Source organism: Chaetura pelagica, unplaced genomic scaffold, assembly GCF_000747805.2.
Source record: "Chaetura pelagica isolate M959 unplaced genomic scaffold, ChaPel_1.0 scaffold585, whole genome shotgun sequence".
Lineage (NCBI taxonomy): Eukaryota > Metazoa > Chordata > Aves > Apodiformes > Apodidae > Chaetura > Chaetura pelagica.
The window spans coordinates 350,946-364,944 of NW_009953404.1; the positions used below are offsets into that span (position 1 = coordinate 350,946).

Sequence of the window (13,999 nt, forward strand, 5' to 3'; positions counted from 1 at the left end):
TTCCCTACATCCATATTACCCACACTTCATGGAATTTTCTTCCTATTAGCTGGATGAGAATTGAGGTGTTTGAAATGTAGCTCTAGGCCAAGGACTGTCCAAACCATTAATGGCGTGTGGTAATGGGCTAAACCTGTAAGTGGGAATAAAAAGAGCTGATTTGTTTCACTTGAGGAGTCCAAGTGTGTTGATCCCAAAGTTCAGCAGTTTTGTTGGGGTGAGCTGGAGGTGGCCAGGTGGTTTTGCTGTTTTTTAATAGCTTTTGTGCATACTGATAGGTTGCTTTACAACTGAACAGTAGGTATGAAAGCAGTGGCTTTTGCTTGATAGCTCAGAACCAAATTTGGAGCTAAGGAAAAGGGCATAGTTTGATGTGAAATGTACATGCAGGCTGTTGCTATGCTTGGATGAGATCGTCTTCCAGATACATGATTTAAACTAAAATTAGTAGTCAAAGGATATATACCAGGTAACTGCATCTCTGCTTTCCTTTTCAGGTGGCTATGGTAGAAGTTCAGCTAGATGCAGAGCATGACTACCCTCAAGGTCTCTTGATAGCCTTCAGTGCTTGCACAACTGTCCTTGTTGCAGTTCACCTGTTTGCACTCATGATAAGTACCTGCATTCTTCCCAACATAGAGGCTGTGAGCAACGTGCATAATCTCAACTCTGTCAAGGAGTCTCCTCACGAGCGGATGCATCGGCACATCGAGCTGGCCTGGGCATTTTCTACTGTCATTGGGACTTTGCTCTTTCTTGCAGAGGTGGTGCTACTGTGTTGGGTGAAGTTTCTTCCTTTGAAGAAGAAAGCTGATAATCCGCTCCAGAGCAACAATTCCACCATCACATCAGGACAGGCAGCAGCCATTGCATCAACCTCTATTATGGTTCCCTTTGGACTGATTTTCATTGTGTTTGCAGTCCACTTCTACAGGTCACTGGTGAGCCATAAAACAGACAGGCAGTTTCAAGAACTGAATGAACTTGCTGAATTTGCACGGCTCCAGGATCAGCTGGACCACAGAGGTGATACTGTCTCCTCTCCTGTTACCCATTTTGCCTAAACCTGTGCTTAAAGAAAATAAACCCACTATTCTGCTCTGCCTTATGTTGACTCCCCTGTGGATGAACTGGTTGAACTGTTGATTACTGTGTAAAGAGAGATTATATATGTTGTTCTAACCCTTCAGAGAGAAAAACAATACCTTGTTCCTTTCATAAAATGTTGGCTGACATGTGAAGGAATGGGTGCACATGCATCCCTCCTTTTGTGAGCACTGTCTAGATATAGCTTCTTTTTGATGCTGAATGGTGGCTGTATAAATACATGGAAAAAAAAACCATTGTAAATTTGGGTATTTGTTAGGGATAGAGAAGCTTTTTTTTTTCTTCTCTTTATTTGATGTTGGCATTTACTAGAAAATACTGCTTGTCCAATCCATATTGCATGGCGTGATACAAATTACTTGGGATATGCAGCAATTAGCACTTGGTTTTAGTGCTAGTGCTGTTCTCTCTAGAAAGCCTGACAGATGGTAGAAGTGAAAGCTTTCCCACCACTTTCCCCAGTATGTTTTGCTGCCAAGTAATAATTACTTTACTGATTTCTCCAGCACCTTTTTCCTGCGGCAGTTACACATTTTATAACTCACTAAACACCCAGGACTGGTCTTACTGCGATGTGGCATGGCCACATGAGTAGGAATGAAACTCTACTCTGTTCTTCTTTGGAAGAAAATAAAAGCAATAACTGTTGTAAAGGTCTCACAAGCTGGCACATATTATCTGGAGAGATAAGATTTGCCTTTTTCCCATTTAGGGATCTTTTTTTTTAAAAAAAGAAGGAAGTAGATGGAAATTACCATTGGATAATTTTTTAGCTTGAAAATCAGAATCACTGCTGTGTTTTTTTTCCAGCCAAAGTAGTAACTATTTTGTACTTTTATAAAATATATATATATATATTTTAATAAATCCTCAGATACAAGCAGCAAAAGGTGCTTTCTCTGCCTTGGATTCCCAAGTAATTATGCCTTGTATTCCTTGTTTAGAAAAAGTCTTTTCCTTGCTGAAGTGTTGTATTTAATACCTTGTTACACATTTTTTGCTTCAAAGTATCTGGAGGACTACTTTTCTCTACATACGTTTATTTATGAAAGTGAGCTATTTGTAATTAATATTGCTGCTTACTTTCAGACACACATTTGTGACACTGAGGCTACTGTGTTGTGTTTTTTTTTATTTCCTCTTTAAGGAGAGACTTCCATTTGGTCTCTTCAATAAGAGATTGTACAGGAAATATTGCAGCAGTTGTCCTGGGCTGCTTCAGTAATTCTGTCTGTGTCTAGAAGTGGAATGCTGTTCTTCTTTAGAGCAGCTTTGGGCTTTAATGGGTAAAAGCTGCATTTTTAACAGAAACTGATACAAGTTTCAAGTGTAATAGAAAGTAAGCTGAATTCCATGTTGTAGCTAATGATGTGGAATAGAAACCTGGGGGTTTGAAATGAGACAGGAGTGAATATAATACACTGGAGCTCTGACTGACTGAGTCTGGGCTGAACAGGGTCTCTGCCACCCAGCCTCTGTCTCCAGTTATCCTAACATATTTATGACCTGTGGGAAGCGTGTACAGAGTTGGGGTGGCAGAGTGGGGGGGGGGGGAGCAGCCTCCTGAAGCCAACAGGACAGATTTCTCCTGTCAGCACCATCTCAGTGGAAAGTACTGGTAAGGACACCCATGGTGTGTTTCTATTCTGGAAAATAACCACTAAAAAACCTGCTGAGCTGTTTTGATTTTTTGTGATTTTTTTTTTTTTTTCCAGCAGCATTTTTGGTTCACAAGCAGAAAACAGCTTTCCACTTGCTGTTTCCACATGTCCTGCTGGCAAACAGAGGCCAAACTGGATTTTCTCTGGCTCTGCCATTATATAATGCCTCAGTTACAGTCTATTACTAACCTATATCTGCTGATGGTGAGAGTTGTGGCTGCGTTCCCACAGGTGTTCATTGATGGTGCACTTAGTAAAGACATGAATGAAGCAGCATTCCAAAAAACATAGTAGTAGGTGCACCATTTTCCCATCCTTTACTGGAATATCAGTCCTGTCTTGGGGAAAACAAACAAAAAAAGACACTTAAAAAGCCTCAGCAAAGGAAGAAAAGCCAACTCAATGTTCATACTAGAGCAAATGGTTGAAAAGGTGCTGTCAGCTGTAAAAAGGATGCTTCTGTCTGCAAATTGTGTATATAAAAGTTAAAATGTTATTTTAAATGGAAGTCCAGAAAATATATTTTCTAAACTTATTTTGTAAAATTACTTCCTGTCTTGGCTAAGTAGCTGAATTTCTCTTTATCTGTGTGTCTTTTACAAAGTGCCAGAGAAGTGTGAGAGTTTTTATTTTAAGAAATACAAAATTGGAAGCCAGTGGGACAACCTTAACTTTCTCAGGCTGGTAGGTTCTGGGCTGATGGCGCTGTTATCACAGCTGCCTTTCTGATTATTGTCTGCACTTTAAGCCATGATATTGAGTGTTCCTCTCATTTTCCAACTGTGGAAGTGGTCATGAAAGTTACACCTTTGGCACAGTCTGTTAACTATGCCAGGGGCTGTAACCAGACCCAAGAATGTGGATCTAAATAATAAGAGTGCACTTAGAATTTGGTTTTTATCCCTTATTTATACTAATGGTATTCAGCATTTACCTCAAGCATTTTAAACATCAGTTATTGTATATCCCTTATTTGTATATAAAATAATTAAATAAAATAATACTCGATTGTTGCTGATTATTTGCTATCTAGGTGCCTAAAATGTGCTTGTTTTCTCTATACCCCTTACCTCTTCAGCTATTGTGCTAATCCTAACTGTGTTTCTGAGGATCTCTCACATGTATGTAGTTAAGACATTTCAGTTGTGAGAGGAAGATGGAATTTCCTGTTCACACAGGCAGGTATAAGGAGCAGAACTTCCTTGTCATGCTTTTCCTCCTGTCAGCACTGCTTAAATCTTGGGACTAAGCATGTTGTTTTGCTGTTGTTTTGAGTGCTTAAACAGAAAATCAAGTTATCTTTCAGCATAGGAATCATGAAGATTCAAGGGACCCAATTAGCTGTAAACAAAAGGTGTGATACTTGGAAGCAGAGTGTAAAAGGGGTGAACTGATCACCCACTCTCCCAGTTTGTTTTACATAGCCAGCTGCAGTGCCACCCTCCTTGGTCCTTGTATGGGGTGGAAGTGGAGCAGCCAGTTGGGTGCTGGGGATCTGGTGGGTGGGCTGGCTATGGAGCAGGGCTGGGGGACTTTCCTGCATTCCCAAGGGTTAGGGAGGAGATCATGCATCAGTGTGGAAAAGGCACCAAGATAGCAAGTATTAATTGAAATATAATCTGTTATAGCTTTAAAAGCCATCTTGGGTCAGGTATGTGTGGGGCTAAGTTTGGGGGAGAGTGGGAGGGGACAGTTAATTTGCTGTACTTTTCTAGGCTTTTTCTTTCAGAGCATATGATAGAACCCCTGCTTCTGCTCTGAGGCAATGTGCAAGGCCTTGAAATCAAGTGCCATTTGTGCACAGGAGGAGTAAGACAGAGGAACTGGGCCCAGGGTGTCTGTGCCTGTCCTTACAGCCTTTTTCTGCTTGTGGGGTTTTTTTCCTTTTTTTTTTTTTTCCCTTTTCTAAGATATTGAAGGGTGGGAAGAGGCCACTGAGCAAAGCCACCTGCAGAGTGAAGGATTCCTGAGCAGCCCTGAGGGAAAAGCAATGCAGATCACCACGCCAGGCCCCAATGTGGATTTGAGATTCAAATGAATGAGTAACCCAGGGTCATGCTCTTATCTCAAATCTTTCTTTTGTCTTCAGCATCTGGTTATTCACTTTGGCTGTCAGCAAACATCGCCTGGGCCTCTGCTAAAACACCATCTGGATCCACTAGTTCAATCTGAATAAAAAGAATACAAATCAGTTATGCAGTGGAACTGAAGAAGCTTAAGGTTTTTTTTAGATCTTGATTACTGGAGCATTAACAGAATCTCTCGTGTATCAGGACTTTACATTGCAGCCTTTCAGTGGCTGTTAGACACATTGCAACACCTCCCTAATTCTATCAGCACGTTGAACATCACTTAATCTCCTTGAAATAGCTCTGTGTGGGGTGGACTGATTCTCCTTTAACAAAACACTTTCTTGGGCTTTGATTTGTAGCCTCTTGGGTCTCCTGAATCTTTTCCAAAGGTGAGTAATTGCATCACCCAAGTGAGCATCAGAGGTCCCATGAAAGGAGGAATCTGGAGTCATGTAACCTGCATGTGACTAGATGCAGATTCTTGAGAGGGAAGTCCCAAAGCCCTGCCAGGACCTTGTCATCTCACTGTCCTGCTTTATGTCCTGGTGTTTTCTGGGGGCTTCACGTGTGTGTGATGTTGTCTGAGGCAGAAACAATATAGTACTTTTATTATTTTGTTAAGCTTTCTGCAGCCTTTGCTTCAATAACTGCAACAGCAAATATGCCAAGTCCATGTTGTCTTTCTGTATCTCTACAGTTACATTTAAATTCTGCCTTGATACAACCCCATCACCTATATACTGATTCCCTTCAAAGCTTGTGACACTGCTGTCTAGTTCTCAGCCATTTTCTGTCCTGTGCATCCCCACTGTCTGTTCCTTTTACCTGCTAATGAAGACAGGGGTGTTTCTCCCATGCAGAAGCTCAGATCCTCACTGTTCACCTCTCGTGAGGCACAAGCTGACTGTTAAGTTAATCTCTGGTTTTGGCAGGTTCTAACATTCACCCTACATCTGCTGTTCTCTGTCAGCTGCCTGTGACAGTAATTTGGCAAAAAGCTTATGAAAATCTGAAGTAATTTTTTCTCCTTTTATCTGTTGCTTCCTTCACATTCTGAGATCAATAAATCTCTTCCAATGGAAAGCACAGTGAGGGCAGGGAAAGTTGATGCTTTGTTTTTGCTCACAGAGCAGAAGAAAATTGGGTCATAACTTGGTCTTCAGGGAGTTAAGCAAACAGCCAGGCTTGAACATCCTGCTGCAGTGAAATGGATATTTATCCCAAGGCTGGGTTGTTCAAAGAGGCTGTTCTCAAGGCCATTCTCAGCTGACCTTTGACAAACCTTGTAAGGTAAATATTTTTAGCTACAGAAGTACTGCTTCTTTCACTCTTTTTGCACAATTGAGATTGTTTTCCCCTGGTGAGTATTTGGTGTTTATTATTCTGCAGGGCCGTGGGTGTGCCTAGTACTTAGGGGATTAACTGGCTGTCAAAAATGCTTGTGCCTTAATGGCCCTTGCTATAGAAACCAGATTTAAAAAATAAGGGAATCAAAGATCTAACAGCTGTGAGCCTCGGTAGCTGCATCTGCCCAGTATCATTTGCAACAACCTTGTCCCTGGAGCAGAGAAGGAAGGCAGGCAGCTCCATCTGCCACGGGGCTGTGCTGTTCTCTGTGTTACTAGTGTAAAGCAGTGAGCTGAGGTTATCCAGTGTGGTTCTGCTTGGCTCTAAGCAAAGAGGAGCTTCCCCACCTGTATCCTGCAGGAACCTTCCCTTGGGAATGCAGTGTCTTTGTTTTTACATGTGTGTGGCATGCAGACCGTGGGGGTTCAAGCTGAGACTGTTGGCCAGCTGTGTCTCCTGGAGCCACACCTGTTCCCCACTGATCCCTGTTCCTTGACCACCTCCAAGGACATGAAGTGGGGGACAGGCTCTCCCATCCTCTGGCTCCTTCGCCAAAGTGATGTGCAAGGACCTGGTGTCTGCCAGGCTGGCAGACCAGGGTGCCTCATTGTACATCTTGTCCAGTCTTTGGGAGGGAGACAGGGACTGGCTCTTCCTCTGCAGCCTCTGTCAGCCTTAATGGAAAAGGGGAGCAGAGCTCTTCAGCTCTCAGCCTGCTCACCTCGGGGAAGCTACATGCACCCCTCTGCCCACAGGGCTGCTGGGTGAGACCCTGACAGGGTGCCTGGGTGAAGGAAATGGCTGCTGGGAGCACTGCAGCAGCTGGGTTCAGCAAGGCCTGGTCAGCTTTAGCAGTTTGGTTTGGCAAAATCATTTGGCTTTGACGCAAATCCCACTATTGTCTCTGTTTCTATTGTCCCTGTTTCCTTTGTGCTGCTTCAGGTCTCTAAGCAGTTTTGGTGCATGAGAACTGCACTTTTTCAGATGTGGGTGATCAGGAGGTGCCAGCAGTGGCTGGATGGGCTGTTTGTCCCAAAGGGGTTGTTTAGGACACTGCTGGCCAAAAGACTCTGAGCACACACCCCATGAGCTGGGAACACCATGGGGGTAAACACTCAAAGAGTGAAATGCCACCTGGAGAGCTTCCCTGAGCACTAATGAACACAAACATCCCCAGCAAAACTGAAATTTCCCACCAATTACCTTTGGAATTGGATACTGGGTAGGGGCAGGAGCTCTATCTCTGCCAAAGTCGATCATAGTTCCACATTTTGGTATATCTGCTGCCCAGATACCTTCAAACATCTGTCCACTATCCAAGTAGAAGAATTTCCCTGGGCCATGTTTCTTTCCATCTTTCCAACCTCCTTCATACCGATTTTCATTTGCTGCAATAAAATACATGAAGAGACCATGAAATTTGCACTGTTTCATTCAGGGACTACAATCAAAACCAACCAACACATCAAATAGAAGAGGAAATAATCTGTTTGACTCTTCTTGGCAATTTTGAGAGGGCTGAGGCATGCAGTGCTCCATTTGCTGTGCCACAGAGGATAAAAGGCTGTGGATGGAGCCCACGTTTGCCCACTTGGAACAAGAACTGTGTTCACCCGCTTTGTTCTTCTCCCAGTGACATTCATGTTCTGCTGATTTGCGGAATGAGTGATCTCAGGGTCAGACTAGTTGCTGAGTCACTCTTCACAGCATGAAAAATTATAGGGCACAAGTTTTGGATTTGTCACCGCAACAAATCACACAGGAACTCTGGCTTGAAGAGGTTTGCTTGGCTGGGCAAGGAACCACAGCACTGACTGATCCTTGTCCAGTCAAAATAATCTTGATTTCAATAATACTTGTAGTTTTTCCTCAATGAATTACAGAGCAGGAATTGCTGTGAGTGTCTGAATGGCCCAGGCAATCAGCAACAGACTGTTTTTCCAGCTGCATTGTGTCTCTTGGTGTTTTTCTGCAAGTTGAGAGAGGATTTTTCAAGTTCTGTTCTGCTTTCCAGGAATTCATCCACACGTCACAAACAGGGAAAGCTGAGCTGCAAAGGGAAGAGAGCAGCCTCCTCCGGGGATGCTGGTTGAGAAGGGGCATTATACCCACCATGATCTTGGCGCTAGGATACACCTGGGCCACCCTACTCTCACTAGGATAGTCCTCTGCTGTCCCCTTGGCCCCAGTACAGTGTTTCTAAGCAAAAAAAACACAGGGATTTCCTACCAAGTTACTTAGGGGAAATATCTTTGGGCCTCAGCTGAACTCTGCCTTTTTGGGGCAGGAGGTGGCTGAAATACCAGAACACCCATCATGCAGAGGGAGCCAGGGTTTGCCAGAATGCTGTAAGGCAAGGGGGGAAAACCAAAAATAAGTCTGAGGAGCATGACTGCTGGGCTTTTCAGGCACGGTCTGGTTTATAGTTCAGAGCTGTGGCAGTGGTTCTCCTCGGCTTCCATCTAGTGGTGTGCTCATCTGCAACCTGCCCTGCCCATGGGTGGGAGCAGCTCAGCTTCTGCTCCCCATCCACCAACAACTCAGAAACCACCAAGCTCACAGAGCCAGTGGTGATGAGGGGCCATGAAATACGCTGGCTGCACCACAGCACCTAGCTGCTCCCAGCTGCTCTCCTCCCAGAGCACCTGGGAGGCTGTGTTGCTCACAACCAGGATCTCCTTGGACATGCAGAGTTCCCATTCTGCAGCCGGGGCAGCGGAGCCCCGCGGCGCTCCCACCACAGCACCTAGCTGCTCCCAGCTGCTCTCCTCCCAGAGCACCTGGGAGGCTGTGTTGCTCACAACCAGGATCTCCTTGGACATGCAGAGTTCCCATTCTGCAGCCGGGGCAGCGGAGCCGCGCGGCGCTCCCAGCCAAGCCCGCCCTGGCCGGGCGCGCTGCCACTACAAGCAATTTAATCTTGAGCTGCAGCTCATCGTGACCTCCACTGAAGAGCTCCTTTTCTTCCTCCATGGCAAAGCTGCCGGCACGTGGGCACACTTCCAGAGCCTGAGCTGAATACATTCAGGTTGTGGGTATGAAATAATTGTTCGTGCTAATTTTAACCACAGAAACCCAGCTTGCAATGGGTTGCAGGCTATGCTGGAGGCAACCAGGCTGTGAAATAGCCACATCAGCTGCAGCTGCAGCCCCCCTGAGGGACTGCCCGGTTATGATGCCAAGGGTGATCCCATCAGGACTCTGATGGGAGTGAAGCAGATCAGTGGAAGGAGTTATGCCTGGAAGCGGGTGCTGATTTCATCTGGATGAGCCATCAGTCCAAAGTGACTTTACAGTCATCAGGGAGAGCACAGTCATGCATGTGATGTGTAGTGAAGGTCATGCTCATTCCTGCCAGCTGCTTTGCTTAGCTAATTACTAGCCTTGAGATCACTTTCAAGCAAACAAATTAGAATAGATTCATAACAATATGGAGATAGTATTTCTTCAGACACTCCTGGAACACACTGCCATGTACTGCAAAGGACTGGGATTCTTGGCTTTGGGGGAAAATGTATTTACCTCCAAGCAAGGAAGGAAGGAAAATATCCCAAATTTCTGGTTTTATGATGAGATTTCCTCCAACATTCCCAATCCTTAATGTGCTCAGTGTTATTTCTGGGAAGAGATCATGTATTTATGAAACCCATGTTCACTTAATGTGAGCCAGTGTCGGAAGTAATAGAGGGGATGGAGTGATCTCAAAAAGAAAACTTCTCTCCCTTTTTTTTCTGTGCTGGAAACTGGACTCCTCTTTGGCATGCAGCAGCTAGAAAGTATATCTGGCAAAGTGCCTGGTCTGAAAAGAGACATTTGCTCTTCTCTGACCCAACAATATATTATCTCAACCCCTAACCATCCCAGTCACTTAAATGCAAATCAAAACAAAAAATAAGCTTTCACTGGTGTGGGCTTGAGCAGTGCAATGCCAGCCCTTGCACAGGCTGTGCTGCCTCCAGCCACAAGGCACAAGGGGAGGGACAGCACAGAGGAGCAGCCACAACCCTGACTCAAGGCTGCAGCTGGTGATGTGGCATCCAGCAATATGGACAGCAGAGGCATCTGGAGAGCAGCACAACATAAAAGACCTTGAACAGGGCTAGCAGATATGGTGGACAAGGATGGCTGGTACTTACACAGCCGCAGCATCCCCTGCCCGTTGTGTTGGTCCCACTGCCACTGTCCCTCGTAGATGGACCTGTCCTGGTAGTACATCCGTCCCCAGCCGCTCCGCTGCCCATTGCTCCAGTCGCCCTCGTAGCGCTCCCCACTGGGGTAGAACATCATCCCACAGCCCTGGAGGGCAGCACAGAGATGGCTGGTTAGGAGCCTCTATTGAAAGGGGGTTGTGTCCAATATTGAGCTGTTAGCTTCTTGATGGGTTGCTCCTTTGCTTAGCACTCTTACATATGGCTGCTGGAGGCCCAGCTCAGTGGCCAATCATGTGTTGAAAGAGAAGGGAGGCGATGGTATGGTTGTGGGTTTTTTTAATTTTTATTTTATTCCCACAATAAAACCTCAGGCTTCTATCTCAGTGTGTTATCATTGGCAGGATCACTGCTAATATTTAGCTAAAAGCAGGTTTTACTAGTGTATACACAGCATAAACAAGACCTGTCTCACACCAGGGGGATTTCATGCCTTTCAACCCTGAGCATACTTCCTACAGCACAGTCCTTTGCCCCTGAGCAGACAAAAGGTCTCTAAGTGATGATGACTATGGAAACAGTTTTGCCTTCTCCATCCAGAGCCCCAAAGACATAATGTCCTAAACAGACCCTTGATGTGCTTCCTTCCTCCTTCAGGAGAAGCTCAAGGCAGCCCTGAAGGCTACCTGTGGTGAGATGGGCAGGCACAGCGATGCCACGCGTGCCTCTCCACAGCCGGGCGCTGGGCCAGGCAGCTCTGACCTTGAGCAGTCTCTGCTCTTTGCTTTCACTCCTCAGGCTCAGTGCTGCTGGCCAGTTTGGTTGGTGAACTTCTGAATTAAGACCTCTGGGTGTGTGCAAGCTGGGGGCTCAAGGACGTGTTTGTCTTATGTGTTTTTTTCCATTAAGATAAATTAGGTATCCCCTATACCAGGGAGTGACACCGGTAAGAAACATTTGCATATTACTAATGAGTTTTCCCATAGGAATAAAGCTTTAACCTACCTCTGAACAAAAATAAAATCAGTTTTAGAAATTACTAATTTTTCCTAGCATGAGTTTTATTAAACGGCATGGATGTAAAAAGGAGGCTTTTTTAAGAAGAAAAAGCAGTCCTAGTGATATTTGGATGACATCTTTCACTAAAGCTCAATCATCCAAAATATGTCCTCCAAGAATGGGAGGAGAAGCTCCCTCCAAGAGACTGAAGCCATGGAGCTGCACACCAATTAGAAACATAAGAGGCTATTAATTTAATTTAAGAGCTGACACAAAGGTAAACACAGGGTTTCCACTAGCAGATCAGAAAACATTCCTGCAAGTATTTTGCTCACACAATTGCAGTCATTTTTACCAGATGCTTTCCTCATTATGTTTCCTTTAGAAAAAACAGTGATTTATGTGACAGGCTTAATTTCCAAAAGAACTCATGTTATTTGTTTAATATGCTGTTAAACTCCCAGAAGAAGGCACATTTTCCTGCAGTGCTTATAGTACAGGTTCCTCTGACTGCCCCTTCAAGGATGAGAGGAACGAAAGGGATGGGTGGGGAGGATTAAGACATGGGATACAAAACCTCTGGGATTTCTTCAGGTTTAAATTAAGATTTAAAAAGAGCCCAAGCCTGGAGGAAGATTTGTTCCTATAGCCTCTTTCTGGAGTCACACTGCTGCTTCCCTGTGGCCAGCAGTGGGACACAGTGCAACTCTTGCTGCATCTGGAATGGAGAGGTGAGTTAACACCAAGAGCTGTGAGGTTAAGGAGGACAGGGGTTGAGGGCTTAAGTACCAGAGCTCTTGCTGTTGCTTTCATTTTCTTGTTCCACTTATTAGTTCCCCCAAAGTCCTTCAATTCAGCCTTGGCATTTGAAAAATCATTGTGCTTTAAGTGATCTTTTTGCATGGGTGCACTCAGCTCTTCCCTGTGGTTGGGGGAATGCTGCCTCACCACTGGCAGGTGCAGGAAATCTCACTTACACATTTTTTGTCATTTTTCCACCAGCCTGCATACACCTTCCTGTATTCCTTGGTTTCGGGGTCAGGAACGCTGTATGAGCCATAACCATCCCGCTTCCCAAACTTCCAGTCTCCGCTATAAATAGCGCCATTGCTTTTCCATACCTGGATGCCTTTACCTGTTTAACAAACAAGAGGAATGACCATCATGGTTGTGAGGAGGAGGATTTACAGGGCTGCTTTCCTACAGCTCCATCCTGGGCGAGGCAGCACAGCCAGCACTGAGCCAGGTTTATGTCTGGGATTCAGTTTAGCTTCCCAAGTTGGATACAGTGTTTATCTTGATCAGGAGCTTCCTGGGTGGCCTGTGCTGAATGCATTTAAATCTTTCCAAATTTTGGTTTACTGCTTGTAAACAAGCCTGTCCTGCTTTTGCTGCTCAGTTCTTGGTCAGGTTCTCCTTCCCCTGCTCTGTCTCCTGCAGACCCACCATGATTTGAGAATAAATTAATAATCCTGAAGACAAAAGTCAGGAGCAGAGAGAGCAGCCAGGGCACATCCCAGTGCATGGAGCTGACTGCAGTTTGCAAAGGATTTTTAAACATATTATCTAGGTATTTTGGGAAATTGCCCCTGAGTGCATGCAAGTGCTCTTCAAGTTACCTATCAGGAATATTTCTGAGTACATTTTTGCATTACATCTATCATCTATCATCTATGTGTGTGTGAATACATATATATAGTCTTACATGAATGAAAGGTCTTACAGGAGCATATACAACCACTGACTGCTCTAGGGCATTTTATAAAGACATGTACTTTTCTCAAAATGGTCTATCTTACCATGTTTCAAGTTGTTCAGCCATTCTCCAGTGTATTTATCCCCATTTACAGCATAGACCGTGTGTCTTAATCCACATTTCTGTGCTTTCCTGTCCCATTCATGCCAGATAGGCTCTTTAGCCCTGGGCTGTTTTAAAAAGGGCATGTTGTTCCTGGCTGAAGAGGAAAACAAACAATTGTCAGCAATAAATTATAGAGAAATTACAAGGCAGGTATGGGCAGAACAGCCTATTTGTGAGCTATGTTTTAATATGCACCTGAGTCAGTAATTGATGTCTGGCTTCGGAGAGGTTAAATAGAGATAGTACAAACAGAAGGTATCTAAAAATACTGAAGTACAAACCAGTGATATCTGAAAATAGGCTCACAGAACAGCCTGGCCTGTTGGGAAATGTTAAATAAGCCTCAGGAGATTGGGTGTGTGGTGGGAATCACACTCTGCTCCTGCTGGAGGTCTTGGGGAGCACAGGGAAAGGCACCGCTTCTCCGTACAGCCCAAACCTTGCTGGGCTCCTTCCCATGGAGGGGAAGGATCAGTGTGGGAGAAGAAGCGGTTTTGGCCCATCAATACAGAGAGGACAATAGTGGAGCGCAGCACAGCGGCGATTTCTGGGCATTGCTTGCTGTTCCACACAGCGGGAATGCCGGCACGGGCTTGGAGGTGCGAATGGACTCCTACAAACCATAAATGCCAAGAGGCGGCTGTAGAAACAAAAAACAAGTTTGTACAAATAGCGTTAACATCTAGAACTCGGCTGGAGCCCAGCGGGGTGGGATGCTCTCCGATTTTGTCTCCTGGGCTCCCCCTTCTGTCCTGATTCGCTGCACTCAGCCTTATCTAGTGGTTTTTCTGCATCTCTCCCTTT

General features: G+C 45.0%; 2 protein-coding genes across 2 annotated transcripts; one reads left to right on the top strand and one right to left on the bottom strand.

Annotated features, from left to right (window-relative positions):
* The first annotated feature begins 500 nt into the window (after positions 1 to 500).
* Positions 501 to 1,105, top strand: LOC104389419 (calcium release-activated calcium channel protein 1). The gene has a single exon (XM_009998409.1). It carries the CDS (start codon positions 504 to 506, stop codon positions 1,062 to 1,064), a length of 561 nt encoding a protein of 186 aa, XP_009996711.1. The 5' UTR covers positions 501 to 503; the 3' UTR covers positions 1,065 to 1,105.
* A 3,759-nt stretch (positions 1,106 to 4,864) lies between these two features.
* On the bottom strand, positions 4,865 to 13,278 carry MORN3 (MORN repeat containing 3). Its single transcript, XM_009998410.1, has 5 exons — positions 13,134 to 13,278; positions 12,312 to 12,469; positions 10,324 to 10,483; positions 7,391 to 7,575; positions 4,865 to 4,936 (listed from the first exon to the last, which is right to left on the bottom strand). Exons 1-5 carry the CDS (start codon positions 13,276 to 13,278, stop codon positions 4,865 to 4,867), a joined length of 720 nt encoding a protein of 239 aa, XP_009996712.1.
* Positions 13,279 to 13,999: the final 721 nt, after the last annotated feature.

Bases quoted from the DNA above. Each gene is read 5' to 3' on its own strand.
- LOC104389419 (XM_009998409.1), top strand. From the start codon at position 504: ATGGTAGAAGTTCAGCTAGATGCAGAGCATGACTACCCTCAAGGTCTC.
- MORN3 (XM_009998410.1), bottom strand. From the start codon at position 13,278: ATGCCCTTTTTAAAACAGCCCAGGGCTAAAGAGCCTATCTGGCATGAA. The intron at 10,484-12,311 runs GTAAGTGAGATT...GCTGCCCTCCAG, and splicing joins GGAAAAATGACAAAAAATGT to GGCTGTGGGATGATGTTCTA. The intron at 4,937-7,390 runs GTAATTGGTGGG...CTTTTTATTCAG, and splicing joins CCCAGTATCCAATTCCAAAG to ATTGAACTAGTGGATCCAGA.